General features: G+C 54.5%; 6 protein-coding genes across 6 annotated transcripts; 3 read left to right on the forward strand and 3 right to left on the reverse strand.

Annotated features, from left to right (window-relative positions):
• Positions 1–200: 200 nt before the first annotated feature.
• Positions 201–1,342, reverse strand: ADH6-1 (NADP-dependent alcohol dehydrogenase 6; the record flags this gene model as incomplete). The annotated part of the gene is made up of 2 exons (XM_037329769.1): positions 201–1,100; positions 1,166–1,342. 2 exons carry the CDS (start codon positions 1,340–1,342, stop codon positions 201–203), a joined length of 1,077 nt encoding a protein of 358 aa, XP_037172227.1.
• A 4,432-nt stretch (positions 1,343–5,774) lies between these two features.
• On the reverse strand, positions 5,775–6,968 carry crf1-1 (putative glycosidase crf1; the record flags this gene model as incomplete). Its single annotated transcript, XM_037329770.1, has 2 exons — positions 5,775–6,802; positions 6,884–6,968. 2 exons carry the CDS (start codon positions 6,966–6,968, stop codon positions 5,775–5,777), a joined length of 1,113 nt encoding a protein of 370 aa, XP_037171828.1.
• Positions 6,969–14,168: 7,200 nt separating this feature from the next.
• Positions 14,169–15,155, forward strand: CGCA056_v014529 (Acyl-protein thioesterase 1; the record flags this gene model as incomplete). The annotated part of the gene is made up of 1 exon (XM_037329771.1): positions 14,169–15,155. One exon carries the CDS (start codon positions 14,169–14,171, stop codon positions 15,153–15,155), a length of 987 nt encoding a protein of 328 aa, XP_037172319.1.
• Positions 15,156–19,839: 4,684 nt separating this feature from the next.
• Positions 19,840–20,973, forward strand: CGCA056_v014530 (putative 4-hydroxy-2-oxoglutarate aldolase; the record flags this gene model as incomplete). The annotated part of the gene is made up of 1 exon (XM_037329772.1): positions 19,840–20,973. One exon carries the CDS (start codon positions 19,840–19,842, stop codon positions 20,971–20,973), a length of 1,134 nt encoding a protein of 377 aa, XP_037171697.1.
• Positions 20,974–21,307: 334 nt separating this feature from the next.
• CGCA056_v014531 (uncharacterized protein) lies at positions 21,308–21,733 on the reverse strand (the record flags this gene model as incomplete). Its single annotated transcript, XM_037329773.1, has 3 exons — positions 21,308–21,398; positions 21,478–21,538; positions 21,619–21,733. The coding sequence occupies 3 exons, from the start codon at positions 21,731–21,733 to the stop codon at positions 21,308–21,310; spliced, it is 267 nt and encodes an 88-aa protein (XP_037171541.1).
• Positions 21,734–22,531: 798 nt separating this feature from the next.
• TYR (Tyrosinase) lies at positions 22,532–24,607 on the forward strand (the record flags this gene model as incomplete). Its single annotated transcript, XM_037329774.1, has 8 exons — positions 22,532–22,704; positions 22,756–22,832; positions 22,885–22,964; positions 23,020–23,067; positions 23,130–23,489; positions 23,587–23,741; positions 23,797–24,391; positions 24,449–24,607. 8 exons carry the CDS (start codon positions 22,532–22,534, stop codon positions 24,605–24,607), a joined length of 1,647 nt encoding a protein of 548 aa, XP_037171695.1.
• Positions 24,608–24,895: the final 288 nt, after the last annotated feature.

A 24,895-nucleotide genomic window follows, 5' to 3' on the forward strand; every position in this document is an offset into this window, starting at 1 on the left:
GCTTCACGAGTTTGAGATTCATTCCTATCTCTCTCTATACGTCTATAATGTAACCGATTCGCTATGCCCAGTCTATGCACCCATGTCATGTCATCAACCTCATCTTATGTACAATGCTGCGGGAGCAAAGACCCGCTCCGTGTAAGTCTGTAGTCCTTGTCCTGCAGCGATTCATCCCATAACTATCGCAAGCCTCCAACTTAGTTCTGGAGGACGTAGCGGTAGCGGGCCTTGCCGTCCTCGAGGTCGACGATGGCCTGGTTGGCCTCGCTCATGGGGCGGACCTGGATCCAAGGCTTGACGCCCTTCTCGGCGGCGAGCTCCCACATCTCGCGGATCTCGTGGGGAGAGCCGATCAGGGAGCCGGTGAACTTGACACGGCGCATGACGAGGGGAGCGGGGGCGATGGCGTAGGCACCGTCGTCGGGCATGCCGACCTGGACGAGGGAGCCGTCCAGCTTGATGAGGTTGAGGTAGTCCTGCATGGGGACCTTGGAGGAGGAGACGGTAGAGATGACCAGGTCGAAGGTGTTGGCGTACTTCTTGGCCCAGTCGCCCTCCTCGGCGGTGGCAATGTAGTCGTCGGCGCCCATCTTGAGGACCTCGTCGCGCTTGTCAGCCTTGCGGGAGATACCGACGACCTTGTCGGCGCCCATGGCCTTGGCGAGCATGATGGCCATGTGGCCGAGACCGCCGACACCGCTGACGGCGACGGTCTTGCCGGGGCCGCAGCCGTGGTTCTTCAAGGGAGAGAAGACGGTGACACCACCGCACAGCATGGGCGCGGCGTAGGCGGAGTCGAGGCCGTCGGGGATCTTGACAACGAAGTGCGAAGGGCAGCGGTGGTACTTGGCGTGGCCACCCATGGCCTTGCCGCCGTTGTAGTGGAAGGCACCGTAGGTGTGGACGGACTTGGGGCAGTACTGCTCGTTCTTGGTGGAGCAGGGCTCGCAGTCGCCCTGGCGGCCGAGGCAAGAGTCGGACTGAGCACCGACACCGACGCGGTCACCGACCTTGATGCCGCCCTCGGCCTTGGAGCCGACGCGGACGGCGACACCAACGATCTCGTGGCCGACGCAGACGGGGTAGGGAGCGGGGCCCTGGTGACATGTTAGCTTGTTGTCACATCGCAGCGACGTGCGTGGTGTTGTTGCTGTAAACTTACCCAACCAGAACGCAGGACGTGGATATCAGAACCGCAGACACCGGAGTGGGTGATCTGGATGTCGACGTCGGTCTCCTCCCAAGGCTTGGGGTCGTACTGCTGCCAGACCATGTTGCCCTCGCTGGACTTTTCGTCGAGGCCAACCCAGCCCTCGAACTTGTAGTCGGCAGCGGCCATTGTGATTATGTGTTGTCGGTAAGGAATAAAAAGAAAGGGTATCTTAGGTTGTTGAGGTTGCTGAAGAGTTGAGTTGATGTGTGTAAGTTGAGAGTGTCTTCCACAAAATGAAAGACCTGAAAGAGGAGGAGCAGCTCAGCTCTTTTTAAACCTTCGAACCCCCATCTTCAAAACAACGTTAAGTCCTAAACCACATCGGCGAAGAGGCATTAACGCCGCCGTCGTCGTCCAAGGAACCGTAACTTGGGACGATAGCATCCACGCAAGAGAGTGAGAGAAAAAAAAAAAACTGCAACACGGGTGGGGTCAAACAGCGGGAACGAGCTGGGAACAAGATGGCACCAAAGTGCGGCTCGATGCCGCGGCTCAGATCGCAGAAGGGAGGGATCCTTGGTGATACCCGTGGTGGCTCCCGCCAGGGGACATGGTGGTTTGAAAGAAGCGGAACTTTTCCAGAGAAGGCCAAAGAAGGTCAAGATGCGTCGTAATGATTCGTCCGACTGGAGCGGGAGTGGCCACTCCGCGTAGCTCGGGTGGGTTCAGTTGTTATCTGGCTTAGAAATCTTGTTCAAGCAGCGCACGGATTGAGAGCTTCTCTATGGGTAGGAGGTTGCGAATGGGAGATTGGATTGGATGGGGGGCAACCCGCGAGAGGCCAGCAAACAGCGAAGCAAGGTTTCCGGCGTGCCGTGTCCTCGCTCTTTCAGACGGCGTTGGAGTTCCCGATGGGTTCAAGGATTGGCGACAGAGATGGGGACTGTCCGGGCTAGGCCCGAGCAGCTGTCTAACACACGTTTACAGTGCATATGGATCCCTGGAAAGAAGAAGATCCGTTGGCGATAAGGAAAAGATCCAGGATGTTCTTGGCCGCCAGTCCCGAGCGATCATGGTGTTTTGATGTCATCGACTCCAGTATTCTTCGGCACTTGCACGGACTCACACCGCCATGGAAGCTGAGGGAGGGGCCGAAAGAGAAAAATTGGAGGTTGCCAGGTGTTTGAGAAAGTGGTAGGTTGGGGATTTACGGTTCTCTGTCGTTCTTTGAGTTCTTCCATGTGTCAGTCAAAGAAAGACAAGGGCGGGAGAACCTCGGTATCCACCGCCACAGTAAAATTTGTTCTCTGTTCTCCAGCAGACAGCTTTCCCTTGAGTCCCTCCTGGGTTGGCATTTGCGGCTCTCAGAAAGTGTGGCATTCTTACGTCAAGTGCGGGCTCTTCCGTGGGCGGCATTCGTCCGCACTGGCATTTTGGTTCCGGCAAGCTTCTAGAAACGTGCTTTTTTGTGGGCTTCGGAATGGGAAACTTTGTCGTGCAGGGGCCACTAGCACGTCACCACGATCCGCTTCCCGCCGGTCGTTCCAGTCGGCGTCTCCCGTCTCCCGTCTGCCGTCCCCGTCCGTGTCTCTAGACAAGAAATGTCAATTTTTTAGAGTTCAGATCTTCAACATTCCCAACCCACGAGTCCACAGAGGGACGCCCGTCGACACTGGATCTCACGATGTTCTGAAAGAGTCCTTCGGCCAAGGTGGAGATGCAGAGTCTTGTGTTCTCACCGATGGTGAAGTGTCTTGGCCAGGGACCTATCTTCGGTGACAAGGGTCGAGGATGCAGGCTGCAGTAAGGTGCTGACGGGACGGAGATATCTCGTCGACGCGAGAGCACATAATTGTGGGCTACCCAGTTTCACGCAGCGCTGTTGTTGTTGTTGCTGCTGCTGTCGATGCATGTTCCACCCCTTTTTGCTTCCGCGGTTGCCGCCCGTTGGGATGCCACTTTTCAAACCCTTCAGAGGCCGGGCCCGATCGAACAACAGCCCACTGTTCGGAGCCCAAACAACGAGATGGGATTACGTATCTCCGAGCAGCAGATCCCGCGCCGCGACTGGCGGTCGGGGGCATGCTGAAACTTTGCTGCCCGAGATCCCGACGTGAAATCGCGGCGGTGTGCGTCCGTAGTCGGCGTGGGGCGATGACACTTCAGACGCCGTTCTTCCGGCCGTGGGAGGCTTAATCGTTCGAAGAACCACCGGCTCGGCAATGCTGGGCGGTAGTTATGGTTGCAGTACGTGGTGATGTTGAGACAGTTATCCGAACGTTGGCCGAAGGCGCCTCTCCAATCCGTCAGTCTGGCACGCCAGCGCAGGATGGACATTCTGACGTTGAGCCGGCCATGGCCTAAGGTGGTTGTGTCAGGTAGCAACCGCAATGTCGGGAATGCTTCGATTGGCCGCCGTCGGCAGCTGGAAAGGGGAAAAATAGAAGAAGCTGGGAAAAATGACGATTTTGCCACTGAAGAGCAACTACCATGGCAGTATGCGCCGTACCTGCATAAACCTGCCGGCACGCATATGCACGTCGACGGCAGGTTCGGCCCCACTACACCGTGAATATCTGTGCCTGACCTTCCGGCTGCCGGGCCAGGCAACTGGCAAGCCCCGTCCCGGAGCAAAACCTCGGAGCAAGGCCGGCAGTTCCTTCCCGAATCAGAGTGCGGTGGCCGGGCAAGACGAGCCGAAAATCAGAATTCGTAACTCCAGCATTCAGCTTTCGGCTGATATCGTCTCCACCTGCCGAACCATGACCCCCAGCCGGTGCCTGCCTGCCAAATCCATCCGGCCGAGACAATTTGAGATTAAACCGAGTCGCTTGCCTACTGAAATCCTTCCTCGTCAACCCCACCCGTCTCTTGTTATCTTCCCCTGCAACGTCTAGCAGTCCCTTGAGACGTTAATGCAAGGGCCTGGAGGCAATCACGTCAAAAATTCGCATTGCTTGATTACCAAGACACACACAGCAATAAATCCGTAGTCCACCGCCCAGTTGATATTTGATCGCCCTCGCACTGATGCTTGTGCGGCTGGAGCGGCACCGAAAAGGACTGGCTCTCTGGGAGGAGGCCGAGGCTCGCGGTCCACCGTCCGCCGGGCGGGGTCCCCAATTTCACCTCGACCTGGGCTCGACCTGGGTCACCGGTGCAATGGCAGGCAGGAGGTCGGGTCGGCAGGTATCCGCGGGCTCGGACGAACAATAAACAAATGCGGTGAGCGAGGGTCAATGGTGCTCCTCCCCGGCTGGAAAGCAGCTCCGGCGGTGATAAAATTGGTCTGGACTGGGTCACACGATACCTAAAAGATGCGCCGTCGCCGTCCCTTTGATCGCTTGTGTTTGCCCAGACCTTGGGAAGACATTATGCCGCAGGGCGACCTGGCGAACACATCTTGGCTCAAGCAGTTTAATATTAATTACCAAGATGATTCCCCCTCACTCTCTCAGATTGCCTAAACAATCGCGTCCTGGCGAGCGAAGGATCCGGCCGGAGGGGTGGTGTGGTAAAATGCGTCGCGCCGAACGTGTGCTGGCGCTGGCCTTGGGACTCTAGGAGACGTTGGGGCTAATGAGATAAGTACCGTGCAGTGAGTGACAAACGCCATGATCGATTCTAGGCTGCAGTGTGGCTGATGGCACGACCGCGCTGTAGGGCGGCGGCGGGACTGTTGGCTTTCGGTCTTCTTACTGGTTGATTAGCCCGTTGGCGCATCGTGAAATTTCGCGTTTGCTTCTTTTTCCCGCGCGAAATGGTGGAAATTAGGTCCGAATAAGGTAGGGCGCAGGAACACTGGCCGGGCGCGCCCCTCCCTCTCTCTCTCTCTCGGCTCTCCAAGGAGCCAAGGAGCCAAATTCCCTCCCCTCCCCCCTCCAGTTGTCCCCTCATCTTGTCTTTGGAGCGGGTTCAACGCCCGACTCAAGTCAGCAAGGTGGGCCCATGACTGCTCCTTAACCTCAAACGTTGGAAATTGCACCTTCTCGTATCCGCCAAGACGTTACGGCTGATCATCTCGGTGATCCTCTTTTATGCGAGTCACCCGAAAACCCAATCGCCCAAGTAAAAATAAAGTCATTCACGATCTGTTCAGGGAGGGGGCAGAAGACGACTCATGTTATCAAAAGAATTCTTGTTGAGCAACTAGTTCAACCTCCCTGGAGAGGCGACTGTTCTAAGGTATCATAAACCATCGGCTGAAAACACACCAAATCTAAAACCTCCTCCGCCCGAAAGCTGCAATGTTCCCGTGCGAAATGTTCCCGCTGCTGCCTTCCTTTCTTCTTCTTCTTCCTCCTCTCGAGTGGACAAAAACAAACACCCTGAGAATCGCATGGCAGTCGCGGATCTGATCCCCATCCTATCCTCCCAAGGATCCAAGGAAAAGCCGCGGAGGGCGTAATCATTAAAAGTACCAGATTAAGTCAAGGTTGGCCTCGACTGGTCGCCCAAGGCGCCCCAAAAAGCTGGGGACGGCCTGCGTACTCCAGTCGGGATAAGGATCGTGGTGTAAGTCGAAGAATTGTACAATCCGCTCTCCAAATGGGATTATTTTGTTGAGTCATACGCGTGCGTGTACGGTCGTTGATCGGGTTACTCGGTCGGGAGCTGCTTACAGCAGGAAGGTGAAGAAGAGGCCGGCGGCACCGAGAGCAAGGTTGGCCTTGTTCACGTAGCCGGCGCCGGTGACGGTGGCGGGGGCAGCGGTGGTGCTGGAGGCACCGGTGGCGGAAGCGCTGGAAGAGCCGGAGGAAGAACCAGAGCCAGTGGCAGTGGCGGAACCAGTGGCAGTGGCCTCGGAAGAGCCAGAGGCGGTGGCAGAGCCAGAAGCAACGGTGGTCATGGTAGTCTTGGTCTCAACCTTGGAGGTCTTGCTGGAGGCGGCGGAGGAAGAGGAGTCGTCGTCGGAGCTGGACTCGGTCTTGACAATGATGGACTCCCAGCTGCCGGACTTGTCACCGTAGACGTACTCCTTGGCACCCTTCTTGCCACCCATGTTGTCGGTGATGGTGATGCTCTTGTAGTAGGCGTTGAAGGGAGCCTCGTTGAAGTCAGTGTAGCCACCAGCCCACTCGACGGTGCCCTTGGGGGCGTCCTTGCGGCCAGCAACCCAGGTTCCGATCTTGACCTCCATGGGGGTCTGGGGGAAGCGAGATCCGCCCTTGGCGTCGGCGTACTTGAGCTCGCGGACCTGGGTGCCGTCGATGGACCATCTGACGTAGTCGGAGGTCCAGTCAATGGTGTAGGTGTGGTAGGCGTTGATGGGGTCGGACACGGGGTGGTAAGCACCGCGGTCGTAGGTGGTAGTATCACCCTTGCCGAAGTAGTTGGTCTGGACCTGGGCGGTGTCGCTGCCGATCCACTCCCAGTCAATCTCGTCGAGGTCGTCGGACTGGAGGACAACGGAGGTGACGACACCCTTGCCGGGGGCGGCCTTGAGGACGACCTCGAGCTTTCCGAAGAACATGTACTTCTTGGAGGCCATGGTGGGGGCGTCAGTCTCCTTGTTGATGGCGAAGAGGGCACCGCCATCCTCGAACTTCACAGAGGTGCCGTCGAGCTTGCGGAAGACATCGTCGTTGTTGCCCTTGGTGAAGTCAATGCTGACGGACTTGCCCAGGGCAGGGTCAGCAGGGCAGTCTGAAAAACCAAGTCAGCAAGGTGGTCCCGGCAAGCAAGCCTTGAAAAAACGGGAAGGTGAAATGTAACGGTCATACATACCCTTCTTGGTAGGGTCGCAGGTGGTGAAGGTCTGGGCAGTGACCGCGGTAGCGGCAAGAGCCACGGTGAGGATCTTGGAGAACATTGTGCCTGTTGTTGAGACTTGATGTATCAAGACTGAGATGATGGAGGAAAAGTTTGAAGGTGATGGATGTTCTGGTTGCCGAGGGCGAGGTGTTTGTGTATTAAAAGGAGGCTGGCTGTTGCTCGAGCTGAAAAGTTGGAAGGAGCTTGGGTAGGAGCGACAGTGTGGAAATAAAAACAAAGGCTTGATTAACGAGAGACAAGCCGGTAAGCTAGAAGAGGTATGAGGGTGCTCGTGGGGAAGCAAAGTAGGAGAGGTGAGGAGGTGAACGAGAACAGACACAGACACACGATGGGGGGGAGGTGGTTTTATTATCCTCTGCAAGTGAGGTGAGGCACAGCAGCGAGGCCAGGGCAGCACCAGGCAGGAAGCAGCAGACGGCCCAAACTAGCTAGCAGAAACGAATACCACGACCCAGGGCCATCTCTGCTGGGCATGGGTGGCTGCAAAAAGTCTCCACGGTGCCTGGGAAGGGGAGCACGGGATGGGTGTGTGGTGGTGTGGACGGGGGATGGCTGGGCGAATCAATACGACCTCGTACCTTATTCAGGACCCTGCACCGGCCCTTGGTGCCCTTGATGGTGCCCTTGGGCTGGGGGAGCGACTGTCATCGGCCAAGCCTTTCAGTCCTGCACCATCAGCTGGCACCCCTGGCTGCTTGGTCTTGGTCTTAGCCCTTGGGTCTTTGGGTCTTTTTGGCTCTTGGGGCGTTCCCATGCGGTAGGTTGGCCGGGGTGACGGGGCCGTTCACTTTGTTCTCCAATGGAGGAGACAAAAGGTACTTTGTGCAGGTAGGTACATAGTAGAGTAAGAGAACCGTAGTAAGGTACTTGTCCACCCAAGAAGTGTGAGTGGCGGCATGACCAGAAGAGAGAAGGCATGGAAGTCCACTCCCCACAATGAAGGCCCCTGGAACCGGTGGGCTGCTGCTTCCTGTGTCCAGGATCCATCTGGGTTAATTTACACGCTGACCCCTAAAACCAATCAGAGCCGCCGGATTCGACCGCCTTGCCCGAAGAAGAAAGGCACCGAGTGGAGTGGCGCTGCTTTCTTTTCGGCCGGGATCTCCTTTCCGTAAGGCAGAGCCTGGGTGAGGAGACCCCGAGTTCCTTTCCTGAGAGAGAGAGAGAGAGTGTCTCCAAAGTTCCTCCCAAGGCCTCGGAGAAGGAAAAGGAACAGAAGGAGGTATGGGAAGGAGGACGGATGGTGTTGCTGCTGCCAAAGAGAGAGCTTGGAGCAGCCTGCCATCCGTTCCTGAGGGATCGGCCGGGGCTGCATATCTGGGTTCTGGGTGGTCGTACATTGTACTGAACATCGATCAAGACAACGAAAGAGAAGGCCGCCTCCAGCGCATCGGTTCTCCATCGGCCTCTATCCGATGGCCTCTCCAGGCTACCGAGGACCTGTTATCCACCCGCCGTGCATCATTGCGGATGACGGCCCACGGGAATCAAGCATAATTTCCTGGAAAGCTCAGTCCGCGAAACCGCCGTCTCTCGCGACGTTGGATGATCAGCGCAAGAGATTGACACCAACGCGAAGAAGCCACACCACTAATACCAGACAAGTACGGATGCCGCCAGCGGAATTCCACCACAGGGCATGTCTAAGGTAGGTAGGCATCTTGACGCTGCCGGCCTCTGCATCCGGCCCGTTTCCAGCGCATTCCAACCCATCACTGCCACGAGGCAGAACATTCTTGTGCCAACTGCAAGGTAAGGTAACGTCAAATGTGTCAGCCAGCCTGTCGGTTGTACTCGCTCATTGTCAAACATCACCGATCTCCTCCTTCTCCCGCATTCCTCATGCCTCGCCCGGTGTGTCGATGATGGCTACCGCTAAACGGATGCCCTGTTCAACTCCCATAGCTGATCGGAGCGTCCTGTCGAGCACCAAAACAATGACATACCGCTTTCTTCGCCTGGGAAAATAAGGGGCGCCGCAGTCTGCAATGGTCCCCCAAACAAGACACAGGCACAGACCACAGGACACAGAGCATGGGACAGTACTAGTGCACCGCATCGTGATAGGGCACAAGTCACAACAGCCTGCCGTCGCGTCTTTGGTGATGTCTTGCTCGTCTAATAGATCATCTCTGAAGCAGTGGGGTGATCCCTGCGACGCATCCGTGACCGTCCGAGTCTGTCTTGTCTTGTCTCTCTCTCTCTCTCTCTCTTTCACGCGACGAGACCGACTCAGCAACCCTAACTGACCCCCCCGTAAGAACCGTGTTAATCCTATCTTTGGCGTTCCCCATCGCCCGAAGTCGCGGTTGCCGTGTGCCTCCCGCTGCGAGGCCAAACTCTCTCGCTGCGTCATTGGAAGATCCCCCGGGGCCTGCCTAACTCACCTTAACTTAGCAACACGTCAATATATCGTCTCAGTGCCGCTCACAAGTCATCATCGTCCAGATTTACGAGCACGTCTTGCCGCGCAGGGCAGCGCGCATCGCCCTTGTCAGATTGCCGGTACGTACAGAAGGGGACTTTGGATTTATTGGATGGATGCCACGTCGAGACCCTGCATTTAGACTTGCCATGTGCCTTAGTGCGAGCGCGCGCGTGCATAATCAGGGAGAGACGGAGGGAGGCCAGCAATCATAGTAAGCAAGCTGCGCCCAGCGACGCAGGAGACGGGAGTTCTGGGCAGTTTTCTCACTGTAGCCCACCTACCTACCTCACTCACCTTGTCAACGATGAAGTTGGCCGAATCTTGGAAGCTTGGAACTTGTTTCTCTGCGACTCTGCCACTTCGCGTCTCGCCATCTCCCACCCGGCCCAGTCACCCGTTGATTGATCTTCAGATTAGATGCTCAGCCGAGCAACATGCACCGAGACCCGCGGCCGCCGCCAGCCAACCACGACGCCTCGATCCCGATATGTTGTATTCGCAGTCGGGTTTCCATTTCATCACAGCTGTGCAATCGCCCCGTTTGTTAATGTTCCGTGATCCATCATCTCCTCCCCGTCAGCCTGGGCTGGCGCCCCCCCGAGGGGTCAGAACCAGCCCATCTCAGCGTCCCTGGCTCATAGCCAAGGCTCCAGCTGCGACTTGCTGGGTCCTCCGTGAAACAGGAGTGCCTTCGTCCCGAGCTGCCCTAAGTTTCTTTTCTTCGTGAAGCTGCGAACCGACTTCAGCCCGCCGGTTCGAAACAGGCGGACCCAGGACCGGGCTACGAATATCCATATCCAATCCACGGTGTTGTCAGCCAGTCCGGCCCCCTATTGCCCACCGTCAATTTCAGTATCTCTCCCCATGAGCTCCGCGGCAGCAAATCTCTCTGCCGCAGGTTCAATTTTTTCTTAGCCTCGTAGAACGTCGTGCCGGCGCCCCGAAGGCCCCAGAGATCTTCATGATTCTCCGCTGGGAAGGCCAAAGGCCAAGGCCGGACACGGGGCTTTCACCCATCTGGCATCAGGCGCTATTTCCAGACACGAAGGTGAGAGGCTTCTTCTTTCTGCCAGTGGCGACGACCGTTTTCTGACTTTCGGTGCCGAGGTGAGTAAGGTGAGCCTGGCGACAGCCAAAAGGGGAGGAGGGCGCCATGCCGCGCCGCGCCGCAGCCCGCAACGTTCCATGACCCCGAACCCACCGGACTGTTTTTCTTTCGCAGCCCGCCTGCATGCCCGCGCCTCACGAGATCAAGGCTCGCTGCAACCATGAAAGCTAGACGGACCGATCGCCTGTCCCCGGGGGCGTAGGTACGGTACTGTAGTCCGGATACTCGTATCCAACTGGCTGGGTTGCCTCTGCCTCACAGTTTACTCACTCAACCCATCCCGCCGGCGGCTGTCAGAAGGTAGGTGGCTGTGCATGATGCTGGAGCCTGGGCAAGAACAGCACAGTCGGGTAAGGTAGGATGTGGTCTCTGCTTCGCTCATCATCCACCAACCCCGAGTCCATCAACCAGCCCTGCGGTGTGGACTTTGGACAGACTTCTCGCTTGCACGGGCGCTTCTTTGCTCAAAACACGACGGGACAGGCCGATCCCAGCTTCGAAACGTCACTCAGCCCACCGCTACCTTTGCTTTCTCCTTCTTGCTCATGACTTGTGTGAATGGAGATCGATGGGGTCGGTTTGTCATGCCGAACCCGCCCTTTCCACCTGCCAGCCCGCCCGTGGAGACAGTGTCTCTCGTTTTTGCTGACATTTCGGGTCACCTGATGCGCTTCATCTTGCCTTGGAGATATTGAAATCTTGGGTACAGAGTTTGGTCTCTCCACACGGTTTTGTGGAGGAGGCGCAGGGCTTGCAGGCTTGCAGCGCCCTCGGCCGCTGAACCACACCGACACCGAGTTGCTGGGCAGGTATCACAGCATGTTGATGGCCCGCGGGTATTCAAAGGCTTGCAGAGGTAGCTTGGGACTGACAGCTTGGGGGTGAAAGCCACATCACGCATGTTATTGTTTGTCCAACCAGACCACTCGGCACTTGCCACGCGATGCTGCAGGCTGTTAGACCCAGATCAAGTCCAAGGGGGTCCCCGACTCTAGAGGCAGTTGTCCTCAGCCTTCTGCCAACAAAGAAGCCGCCAGAAATAAACACACAAACGATGTCAACAACGCACAATGGGGGAAACCCGCCAGAGTCTAGTCATGGAATCAAGCGGGAAGCCAACCACCATAAACGCCGTCAGGGCGGTCCCCTGAAGACAGACTAAAAGAGAGCGCCACTAGCGGCAAAGACATCTCTAAAATTAAACCCAGCAGGGCCGCACCCGCCCATCCCCGCCCGTATCGCCAGGCTCCGAGAGGCGCACCATGCCAGATGGAGCATCTGTCACCCTTCGCTAATCTCGAAGAGACCTCGCAGAGTGCTGTGAATGCAGACACCTGCCCTCTGCAGCATGTTCTCATGTTGCCCCTCTCGTCATCAGTCGCCGCTGCGTGGTCTCTCTCTCTCTCTTTCTCAAATCCGGTGACCTCACTCAGCCTTATGACTCTTGTTTCTCTAGATACGATACGCCCATAAAACCTCGTAAAGAGCGGTAGAACGGCTCCATATCCGCACATCGGGTCCGAGAACCACGCGCGGCGTCTCCGACCGGTTCCCACTGGCGCGGGTCGCCAGCTGGTGATACGATCGCTTAGTTTTGTTTGGCGACCTGATCAACCCAAACACTAACACACCTTCTCCAATTCTATCCACGCGCGTGGGTGCTGACATGGCCTGTATGATCCATCAGACAATCAACCACCCAACAACCTCATTTGTCAATAGCCTTTCGTGGCAGCCGTTTCCGTAGCGCTTCAGGCCATGTGCTGCTCTCGTCTGATTGGACTACTAAGCCCTCGAATCCAGAGGATTTTCCGTGCCGCCTCCAGCAGGAATGAACAATAGCCACCCACCGCTATTGAGTCAGGGGCAGTGGCCAAAAATTGGCGAGAGTGATCATTTAGTGAGGTCTCTAGCTCGCTCTTCTCATTCAGGCTGTCACCGTTTGTTCTTGGCATGAGCGCGTCTGTGGCCGTTCCGAACCCCCCCGTTGGAGATGCTTAGACCTCGAAGCTGATGCTGAGCTCAGACGATGGTGAAGCTGCGATCCTTCCGTCAAATCAGGAATCTCTCCGGAAGGCATGGGAAAGCATTCGGCTCCGTGCATTTTGATCTTTTGTGGCCGCCTTCTGGCTTTGGACTTGTCCGTCCGGTCAATCGCGCAATGTGGCGTTGACAGATTGGCTTCCGATGCAGCGATCCTTCTGCAGATGCACTCCTCTTTCCCGTTCACTCGAATCCCATGGGAATCAGAATCTCAGAAGCGTCACTGCTACGCATACTGTTAATCTGTGGACGGATCGTGTACCCTGTCTAGACAAAATATGCGGCTGAGTTTGCATTTGATGCTTAGTGCTGCTGCCTTGGTGTGACGTTGTACGCTCCCCAGCCACTCTATCCATATTGATGAAGGAAGGAAGGGAGGAGTGCATACATGCATGCTAGTGTTCCCCAGCCATTATCGTTGCACGAGATCACTCTAAGGCTTGCAGATGCCGAATCGCGGGCGGCTTACTCGGCGGCGGTGGCGCTGATGATGTGATACACAAGACGACCTGCCTCTTTGCAATGAGCTGAACCTTGAATGACAGCTATCACTTGCTAAGATGACTTCAAGAATCTCTCGGGTGCCAACGGGCGAAAATCCAACACCAACTTCGCACTGTTAATTCAACCTCATTTTTGGTCACCAGAGAGCCCGCATAGTAACCGGGATACGGAAGAATACCAATATCATAATCCCGGCGTCTGTAAGCCATCCCCCCCGACGTCGGCTGGTATGATTTCGTTCTATCAATCGCGGATTGTCTATACTCTGAGTGAAGCCCTATACTGAAATCTGCAGTGTATTTTCTACGTGATGGCAGCGCCACAAGATCTTTGAATTGCTAAAAATGATCTTTTCTCGATGTCTTGACGAGCCAAAGTCTGGAACATGCCCCTCATCGACTCAAGCATATACTATTCTCCTAACTGCTTCGGTTCTTTACTCAACGATTCTGTCTTTTTCTCAGGGGCTGTCGCCAACAGCGGCCATTTACCCTTTCAAGGATGGCGTAGAAAAGTCTGCACCGTGAGCGACTTCCGATACATAGAGATACATAGAGGAGTGAAAGCGTAGTACGATACCCTCAACGAGGAATCCAGAGAGATCCATATTCCAACGTCAGGGATTCAGTTAGTTTCTTGCCTCATACCAACTCACGGAAACCTCAAACCAGATGATATCAATGCATACATGCAAGAGGGCCAAGACGTAGGGAGGGGGGCGGTTGCGGCCGTTGGCAACTGTTCGCAAGCTGGCTATTACCCGGGGTGCTGGGAACTAACCAAGGCATCGCAGAAAGCCCGAGGCCTGCTTTCTTTCCCGAAGGATTGATAGAGACTATTCTGGAGCCGTACTGAGCGGAACTTTCAATCTTGAAGCACGCACACAATCTGGTCTGGTGAAGTAGCTATCCAGAAGGGAGCTTTCCTATGTCTGGGGGCACAGTCTTGGGCGAATTAACGCCCTTCCATGATCAAATCGGTTCAGTGACAAGTTTATGCAAGAAAATTGTCAAGAATTATTTGCCCCCGAGGTTTCAAGATGCCGGAGGCTCCCTGTGGGGACCGGTCAATCCGGATCACAAAACCTCAACTTCCAACCCCGCATCACCACCTCCGGTCGGACTTCGACATGTACCTCACCTCCTCGGTCGAAGATGTTCGAATCACCAAGTTCGCCGCAGCTCGCAAACGCAAGTAGCGAGCCGCGTCAGGCACTTCACGCATTTCCACCGCCCACGATCTTCCCGCCTCTGAGGCAGCCTCACAACCAGACCATCATCTTCCTCCACGGCCGGGGCTCCAGCGCTCGTATCTTTGCGCCCGACCTTCTTGATACCTCTGTTGCTGGACTGGAGACGGACGACGGTTCCAAATCGCTGAGAGAGTCCCTGCCAAACACTAGATTCGTATTCCCCACGGCGCCACGGTCGCGGGCGACTATCTACAGACGATCCATCATCAACCAATGGTTTGATGGGAGCGGTGATTGGGAGGAGACTGTTCTGGGTCATGCGAAGGAGACCGTCGAGTTCTTGCATCGCCTTTTGAGGGAAGAAGTCTTGCTTGTCGGCGGCGCAGATAGAGTCTTTCTGGGCGGCTTTAGTCAAGGATGCGCAACCGCCCTTGTCTGCATGCTGCTCTGGGAAGGTGATTCTCTCGGTGGCATCGTGGGAATGTGTGGGATGCTGCCTATGGGCGGCGATCTCCGCGACATTTTGCGTCAGGGCGACTCTGGCCAAGAAGGCCTAGACTATCACGGTACCAGGCAGGAAAGAAATGTTGATATCGAGGAGGATTTCCTTGAACCCACAGACGATGACACCTGGGACCCCTTTCCCTACGAGGAAGACAGTTCGCAAGCCACTCCTTTGATACAGGCTTTGGACCTTCTACGGGAAGAGATAGGTTTTCCGCGACTGGAATCCAACTCAGAACCTCGCGTACATGAAATTCCTGTGTTTCTTGGTCACGGTACCGAGGATGATAACGTGCTGCTCCGGTACGCCGAAGACGCCTCGAGCGTATTACAGATGGCGGGGTGCGAGGTCATTTTCAAGAAATACGAGGGGCTTGGTCATTGTCATTCCCCACAAATGCTACGGGACATACTTGAATTTCTGGCTAGAGAGAAAGTTTGCTAGAAGAGGCGCAAGCGGGTGACGCTTGCTCATTTCTCAAAGCAGATCGTAACGGTTGCTCACGGAGATGTCGTTGAATTGGAAACATAGCCTAAGATCGATATGTGCGTGTGCAGACAAGCAACATGTGTAGCACGTGTCTCTGACTGTCCCAAGAAGTCGGTTCGAGCTTACTACAAATGGGCAAGGCCTCGTCCAGGTTACTTCTCCCTGGCCTAGTTGAACTCGGGGAAGAGACGCGGGGTGTGGGGGCTCAAGGAGGCAAACCGAGGTTGGCCGTGGGGTTGGAAAGCACTGATATGGTCTGCTGAAGCTTCCTTCTCAGCCTAGTAGTCCATCTGTTTCCCGGGAGGAATTCAAGTAGACCACTTGACCGCCAAGAGTTGCGGCACTGAAGGGCATCTGAAGCAACATGTTAAACCAAGGTCAATGAATACCAAGAGGAAGGTTTTTAATCGTAATCGAGAAAGAGCTACTGGGGAATGGGACTATTCCCCGTCATGAACGCCAAGTGTCTCGTGTTGACTGCCTCTCACACTCACGATCATGTTAACGGGTAAGAGGCAATACATTATAGCTTCGTCGTCTAATTGACGCTTGAGCCTGGAACGACCCCACAGGTTAAGTAGCCTTGCTCTCTCCAGTGGACTAGGCATGAGAGAACAACGATTCGAGAGGATTACTTACGCGGGGTGAGAGAAGTACGGCATCACGGTGTCACCGGAGGTAACGATCTATGTGTGGGTTGCGGCTATACCTTCACTCCTCACCCTTACCTTCGAGGCTAGATCGTGTGAGAACTCGCAATGAACGAGAGACACGTGTAGAGTGGCATGATCGACTCAGGTCATCTCGGGACGAGACGGCTTCGCCACGAAGGATTTTGATGCGCTTCATGCTGGGCATGGGAAAGGCTTCCACAAGAATGGTCATAGACGCGGACCTATCGCCTTCTAGGAACGAGTGGCACTCAGAGTCCGAAGTGATTCTAGCACATTTTCTTGTTTTCTCCGAAAAGAAATCGAGTCGCAAACTGGAGCCAAGCCTCTTGACCTGAAGGTAGTCTGGCTCGGTATTGGACCAGGCTCCTGGACAACGACGCATGACGTCCCGCCCCCGGATCTTCCTTAAGGGTGCAGACGTGACATAAGAGGCTCGTTGCTGATCACTGAGGGCGTGAAGTAGTACCGCAGAGATGGCAACGTCTTGCAAGTAAGGTCTCTTCATCGAGGTATTCTTCGACATGTAGCAGCTGCACCATTGGTTCCGTCTTTGAACCATAGCCATATCGAATCAAAAGAGCAACTACAAGACTGAGGCCATTGCCTCGCCGCACAATCTGGCAGTTCCTACGTCAATATCGAAAGGGAGGCCTCTCATTCGAAGATAATGATCGATGACAGAACCGAATCTAAGGACACAGATGTGCCTTACAACTGGAGAGCACAACGTGCGGGGGCATCCGGACGCCCGCCTTGGGTAATGGTGTTGTAACCCGAGGTGAGATTCATGCAGCCGGGAGAGGAAAGGGAATGGTCCCGCGGCGCAGCTGATGGACGTGCAAGAGCGGCTGAAGGAGAACGTCCACATAATCCAGGTGGATTTCTGCAATATTATGGAGAATCGGGGTCAGCAGACTGCTCCAACTATATCCGACAATACTAACGAGAACAGCTCGGGGTCTGGACCGATCGCACTTAAGCTAGACAAACACTGTGAGAGACTTGGTTGACTTGCACTGTCAATTCGGCACGTACAAGGATGCCAAGTCTTCGGGCATGCCTACATTCGACTTTGTGGTCACGAGCGCATGCACGCATTTCAAAAGACGAGCCTGATTTGGAGGATTGCGTGCAGCTGTGTGCGTAGCATATTACGTAGCGTTGTCGGGGTGCAAAGGATGATGAATTCCCCCTAAACCCTGAAATTTGGAGACTTATTCAAGAGGGGAGAGGGGCGTTTGCAGATTTGTTCTAGACAACTCTCAAAGCGACATTTTTCCATCTGAGCCGTAGTATGGAGTGTCGGGCTTGCATAGGCCTTGAACGAATCATAGCGGTAGATGTGGATGGAACCATGCCTCTCTCAAGAGCTGCTGGACTTATGGCGACGCAGGCGTTTCTTACTGTAATACTGCCATCAACGTGAGGTTAATCTGACTAGGCAGCCATCAATCCTTGTGGACTTCAACGACATCCTCAACAATCTCACATAGTAGAGGATTTAGAGGCGTGAACGATTGAGATGCGGTAGTTGTTGACTAGCTTCACAGCATGACTGTTGACTGAACCCTGCTGCTTAGACTAGGGTCTGCCAAACCTCCACCCGAAATTAGCGAATGACGCCCTGTTCTGTTTCTCAATGAGGCAGAAAAACGAAAGTGTGGAGATGCATGGCTGGAAGGAAGGACCCATCCCGTCCACATACGGATACCGTGATGCTCATGAGTGAGATGAAGACAAAGGTCGTTGCCTCGAGTTCTTCTTGGAGAGTTAAGTACGTACGCGCCTAGTAGCATATCGACCATTTCTATTGGAGAAGAAGTTCTTCACTGCATCCCGAGGGACACTTTGCTGAGAAGCCGGGAGCAGCATCAGCACCGTGCCTGCGTCTAGTCTTAGTTCTGCTAACTTCCCTGCTTCTTTCCGCCTCCTGTCTCAGGAGTCGACCTCACTCCTTCAATTGTGTGTGACATGACGGTGATGACCGATGTTGGCCAGGCTCTAAGGACGTCGGAAACAGTCCGACACCAACCCTCATCGGCCCAGGCTGATTCGTTCAAAAAGATATGTGACGTCTGTATTCGCCAAGCTGATCACCAGGCGCTGCTGTCAGTACCGCCTTTACCCGCACATCCATCACACTCACTCACTTTCGAACAGGTCACCAATGCTCCCGCAGACCGACGCAATGGAACCAACTTCATCACATGTAACAGCCGGTCTCGATGATGGCTACTCCGCATTAATCCATGCATCTCATCCCAATCTGCCGCAAAGTACCTGGCTCGGCCAATACTTCACCGGTGAGAAACATCTTTGGCCCGAAGTTCATCACGGGTCACGACGGAGCCCGAAATCTGCACGCAAACAGCCCCACAACACGACAGCCTCATTTCGCGATGCTTATCTCCAACGCACTCGACATACAGCATATTCTTCACCGGTGCTGATGAGTTGCTGCCACCCCAAGATAGGTCAATGAGGGCGAGAGGCTCCTCGTGTCGAACAACGGCCTTGACTAGATGCCAGAATGAAAGCACTCAAGTTTCTTCTATCAGAGTACGTCGCGAAAAAGACGTTTCGTCTGGTGCGAAAAGTTGATGGATGGTGGGTTCGGCTCACAAAACTAAGCATAAGCGCCGGGCATCTTCATTGGCACCACATCACTTTCGACAGTCGTCATACGCCCATCATCTGCTTCTGTAGCGAGCTCGACCGCCTCATGAGAGATGTGACAAGGCTCGAAGCACCTCGATATCTTGACATCTCGGCCTTCGCCCGAGTCGTTGACCGGGCACCGAATGATTCCGAAGAGGCTGCCGCATCGAACGGCAACGTGCCCAGTACCCGAGAAATTCCAATGTGGAAAATGGTAGCCGGTACAAGCGCTGCCTGCTAAACACGTGTACTACAGGCTTATGGAACTCACTGCCGCTCACAACAGCTCACCCCGCAACACCTGTGCTTGATCGCCTGAGCTGATATCTTGACCTCGTGATTCGAGCCTTCTGTGATAATTCCAACAATTTCCGTATTTGTCTCCATCCCGACTATAAGGGCGGAAATGTTGACCATTGATCAGCACACGAGATACCTTACGCATGTGTGAAAGCAGCACCGAAGACATTGGGTAAAATGTGCCCGGCGGGAGCTAACCCCCACACGAAAAGTTCGGGGACGTACCCCAGAATAATCGTCTTCTCTTCCCCAACCCATACTGGCCTGGTCTAGTCTTGCCAGCGCTGGATCTTGAACCTCCCACATCCCATCTCAAGCATTAGAAAGCCTGGGGTCCATCTTAGCGCATGGCTAAGCGGTCGTCCTCCGCCGCACGTCTCGCACTGTGTCGCGGCATCCTGGTCTAGCCGCTCACATCTTCCTGCGATCCTGGTCGCTGCACTCCTTCGTACCACAACCGTTCAGGACAAGTCAACGCTCGACATATGAACAATGACTCTTGATGCTTCATTGCTGGCATGGCGCGTCTTTCTATCCCTTGCGTTATTCCAACAGAAATCGGTACCTCATGGTACAAGGGACTTGGCTTCGTGTCATTCGAGTTGAGCGACATCGCCTCCATACAGGAGGAAAATTACGACTGCCAGATCGTTTCGAACGCCACCAGCCCCTCTGGGTTTGTGTGAAGTATGGCAAGGGAGAAGTAGTAGAATTGGAAGTAAGAGCGTCTGCTGATTTTGCGTTGATAAGTTCATGATAAAAGGGCCCCTTCTTTCTTCTCCCACACGCCTCCCTCTGCCATCGACCAACCCTCCAGACCTTTTTCCTTTTGCATCTTCTAGACTCACTAAGAACGTGCCTTAAATTCAGCTCCAAGTATTCTTCTACTATTCTGTCATATTCTACTATCTGGTTCCGCGTTTCTAGCGCGTACTGTGCAACCCTACTCCTTTCGCCTGCCGTCACACCCCGGGTACGCCCATTTCCACAAATCTTCTAGGTTGACCATGGCCCCTCACAACGATGCGCCCTCACCGACCGGAGGTTTCGCAGCTGGCATCAGTAAAAACTCACTTCGCTCAAGCGCACCGTCAAATCTCAAGATCGGAAGCTCCGCGGATCCGGAATCTCATTCACCGCTGAGCAGCTCCTTCGACAGCGCCTCGCTGGGTGCTGGTCTCGACGAGAGCCGGCCGCTCGTCCCTGGTGTTTATGTGCCAACCATGTGCTTCTTTGACACTGGCACTGAGAATGTGGACACCGACACCATTGCCCACCATGCAGTGCGACTTGCCCAAGCCGGTGTTACCGGTCTCGCGACTCAGGGATCGAATGGGGAGGCGGTTCATCTCACCCACACCGAACGCCAGGTGGTTACCGCCACAACTCGGCAAGCCCTCAACGAAGCCGGATTCTCCAAGATGCCGATAATCGTTGGATGCGGAAGCCAGAGCACCCGTGAGACTATCCAGTACTGCTCAGAAGCTTGGGCTGCTGGGGGAGACTATGCTCTCGTCCTGCCCCCGTCGTATTACTCCGGTCTATTTGCGCCTTCTTCCGAGACCATCTTGAGATACTTTCGCGAAGTTGCGGATTCCTCTCCGATTCCCCTTCTGATCTACAACTTCCCGGGAGCGGTGGGAGGGATTGATCTTTCAAGCGACGTTATCGTAGAGCTGTCTCAGCACCCGAACATTGCCGGCGTGAAACTGACGTGCGGCAACACGGGCAAGCTGAATCGTGTCGCAAATGCCACGAGGAAGTTGGCAAAGAACCCAGATGCGGATGTGCCTGAGTTCCTCGTGCTGGCTGGCTCAGCCGACTTTTCTATCCAATCTCTGGTCGCCGGAGGACATGGCATCCTTGCAGGGCTGGCCAATGTTGCCCCCAAGGCATGCATAAGGACGATCACGCTCTTCCAAGAAGGAAAGTATCGAGAAGCACAAGAGATTCAAGAGGCTTTATCTCAGGGAGACTGGACAGCTATTCAAGGAGGCGTCGTCGGGGTCAAAGCTGGCCTTCAAGCCTGGCTGGGGTATGGAGGGGTTGCGCGCAGCCCTCTGCCGCAACCCACGCCAGACCAGATGAAGAGATGGAAGGAGGGCTTCCAGGACCTCATCTTGCTGGAAAAGTCTCTTTGAGTCGAGCTTCCTTATGTCTCTCGTGTGGTCATGGCTCGAAGATGGTCATCGTGGGTCGAAGGGGTTTGGAGGCTTTGGAGAAGCATTCTTGAGTCTCATTGAACCACGTCGAACGAAGTACCGTTGGAATCATTCAGACACCGCGTTATCCCAGTTGTCTCTGACAACGAACTCAAAAGTTCTCCGACTATCGTGTATCTAGGGGTTTCGTTTGATTCACAGCTCCAATATCACTTACATCATTCCCTGCACTATTGAGGAATCATCTCCCCCACGACGCCTGGCAGTAACACAACTGATGCTGTGAAATAAGTTGTGCCCTAAAGCTCGCCCTTTATGGCGGCACAGTCATGCACCGCTGAACCTCCTCAAGTTCGACCTCGTTCGACCTGTCAGCCATCCCTATGATATCTTCTCCTCGACTTCTTGGCGCCGATTAGCTTCAACATCTTTTAGACACGCCTTCACGTAAAGTAACGAGCATACGGCTAGACGCCGGCATACCTAGGAGTAGGGAAATCCGCACGATCAGCTTTCCTAGCCGCATGTAATAAGGAGAATATTACTGCTGCCACGTCAGCGTTACGCGCTTTACCCGCAGAAGACTGCATCATTCACGAAGGACAACGGCATTCTTGCGCCTACCAATGAACCTCGTCAGATCAATCACTGTGAGGATGCCCAAAGCCCGTCGCAAACCTCGCCGAAAGCGGTGAGTGTGCCAGGACCCAGTAACCCTGAACTTCTGCCTGTAACCCATGCTTCAGACGGGAAGCTGCAGACCGGAAGAACGGCAACCCAGCGTAAACGACTCGCGGTGCTTCTGTTTGTGACACAGGGTGGATGTTGTGATTTATGTTGGCCGTAAAAGCCGCGAATGGGCGCCAACGGAAGACACGAGCCACGGATTTGAGAGATAGGAACCGGCCGGTCGGAGGCCACAGCGGGAAAGAGCGAACAGGGTAGACATGGTGAGCGCCTGACCGCTCCGATGTTTCCACGACGTTGTCTTGAGGTGGCCCAGCTCGTGATATGCATGCAGCCTCCCGCCGCGTACCTGAATTTCGATAGTGCCTTGATCTTCCGGACTTCTGCTTTCCACATCGAGTTGAGGCCTCACGCCACTTTGATCATCCCTTAGCATCTAATCAGCAAGAACCTGCAAGCAATATAGAGAGGTCACACAAAGTGGCTTAGTTGCTATTTCCGTCACCGTTTGTCGGCGCGTTCTGCGTTTGTACTGGTTAACTATCTGTGGAGCCGGATGATCGTCATGCTCGCGACCCAGGAATCAGGTCTCCTGAACATCGTCGCCCATGCCGAGCGACGGTACGCGAAGGCTCCAACAAAAGATCTTTCCACATGCTGGGTATGCCACAAGGTTGGTGACAGCGCGGGAATGGAACGGATCCGACGGCACCGCTTGTTGAAGCACCAACCTGGAAGTGCTTGACTTAACCATCGGGAATATAAACACCCTCAATTTCCCCTGAGTCTTGAGAGCTTGACCTTTCTTGGCGATCTGAAGACGTTATCATAACCAGCTTCCTCCAAAGCAATGATTGCTCTACCATTCGAAGTCATACTCGTATTGCTAGTGGCCGTCCCATGGACGGCTGTTGGGCAGAACCTCCCCGTCACAGGGGTCAGGTCCGGTATCAACGCCCAGACAGGCGAGGTCCCGGCTAGGAGAGACATCAATAGCCTCTACGACGAAGGAGGACCACAATGGTTAAATGACTGTCCCGGACGAGAGAGACTGGGTTGCTGACATTTCTTCAGGGATCTGTACGTGGGGGCGCTCACGGCGATGCAGGATGCGAACGAAACGGACCCTGTATCGTTCTTCCAGATTGCCGGTAAGAACTAGGTGGTTTCAAGTTTGAAATTCTAGCTAATGGACAGTCTCAGGTATTCACGGGCAGCCGTACATGGCTTGGTCTGGGGGCGGGCCGCAGAAAGGAGCAGACGCAGGGTATTGTCCGCACAATGTAAGCAACCTTAACGTGGAGAGTTGATATTTACCTGGCTGACATTGGCAAACAGCAAATGCTATTCGGCACCTGGCATCGTGCGTATCTTTCGCTGTATGAGGTTTGTGCACCGTTCCACAGGTTCAGGCTTGTCTCCTGGAAGAACTGACACTCCCGACACAGCAAGTCCTTGTACAGCATGCCAAACGACTTGCCGCCGCCTATCCAGCCACATCAAGAAGGCAGTATGTCGAAGCTGCCGAGGATCTACGTTTAGCATATTGGGACTGGAGTGCCAACTCCAACGTGCCTCCAGTGACCGCACTGCCAACGGTTGTCATCAACAGATCGGACAATGGCACCCTTCGCCAGAGCACAGTCCGGAACCCTTTCTTCAGGTACACATACCCAGCATCTGCACTTCAGGGCGACTTTGGCAAGTTTGACGGGAACAACTATACAAAACGATGTGTCGACGATGGGCAAAGCTTCCCAGAGTCGGCGAATGACATTCTCTCGGGGTTCAATCTCAAGGAGAAGGTGGTAAGTCTGAGACATACTTCCGCCCACAGATCGAAAAGCGATCGCCCGGGGCTTTTTTTTTCAAGTTGTACAGCGGACACTTTCTGATTGATTACAGTACAACGTCTTTCTAAAAGCGACCAGCTTTGACGAAATGGTCTCGGCGCAATCTCAGGGAGCCAACTTCGAAGGCCCTCATGGTGAGGTACACGTTGGAGCAGCCTGTGGCCAAGACCTCGTATACTTGTCGACCTCAGCCTTTGACCCCCTATTGTAAGTTGAACCTCTCACTATGACGAGATCAACGAGCTCTGACTCAAATCTTCAGCTGGCTTCACCACACCAATGTAGACCGCCTCATAGCCTACTGGCAAGCTCTTCATTTCGAGAACGCGACCATGCACTTCTCGTACCCCTCGAATCAACTGTTTGCGACGCCTCGAGGGACCATCACCACACCAGAATCGCCAATGATGCCATTCATAGGTAGAGGAGGAGAGCCTCTCACCAGCGAGTCGGTGACGCAAATCCGTGATTGGGGGTACACGTACGCGCCCATACGGTTCTGGGAGGAGGCGCCTGGAGAGACGAAAATGGCGGTCAGCAGGACTGTGAATAGTCTCTATGGTCCGCTGGTGCCTAACTCGTTCCGAGGAGTGAAGAGACGCAAAGCTGCAGCAAGGACGGAGTACTTCGCCAAGGTTCAAGTTGAGAGGAGTGAGCTGGAATTGCCGTGCCAGGTGCAGTTGTTCATGAACGGTGGCCTCGCCGGTTCCTTCACCTTATTAGACATGCCGAAGCAAGGTAAAAGTTACGACCAGATTCCATTGAGGAGGGCTATGAAGTCGGCTAGCATAGGAGGATCTTCGACAAAAGCAGTTCTGGAGTCGATCGATGATAACTTGAAGGTTGTCATCAGGAAGGTGAGTTCAGTCTTGTTTACGTTACTCGCGGGATCTCAACTGACATTCATCTTTCAGCTGGACGGGACGATAATCTCACTCGAAAGGGTCCCTAGTCTGAAAATTGAGTTGGAAGACGTCGAGGTAATCCCTCCTGCAACGCTGAACGAGCTTCCAACAATTGGGAAGTCGAGCAGGCGGACTGCAGTTGCTCGCCCTCCAGCTGTTATTGGATAATGTAGCTTCTCAGAGTTTCTCTTCGCCTTGTACCTGTGTATCTAATTTCTAATTTGTTGGCTTTCCTTTGCCGGATGACGGGATACTACCTATGTCATTCCTTAATATTTCGGGCGGCAATCAGGAGTGATGAAGCAAGGCGGTATCTAGATAAGGAGTTGTACAAATCGTCCTGTCAAGTTTGAGAATGAGACACTATTTGAAATGTGACGACAGTATTCATCAGGTGATGTGAATGATTTGTCCATTCCGGGTGCTTCGGTGTACACATTCTCGCCCGGTTCCAGA

The sequence above is a fragment of the Colletotrichum aenigma genome (assembly GCF_013390185.1).
Source record: "Colletotrichum aenigma strain Cg56 chromosome Unknown KSG_Cg56_contig10, whole genome shotgun sequence".
NCBI lineage: Eukaryota > Fungi > Ascomycota > Sordariomycetes > Glomerellales > Glomerellaceae > Colletotrichum > Colletotrichum aenigma.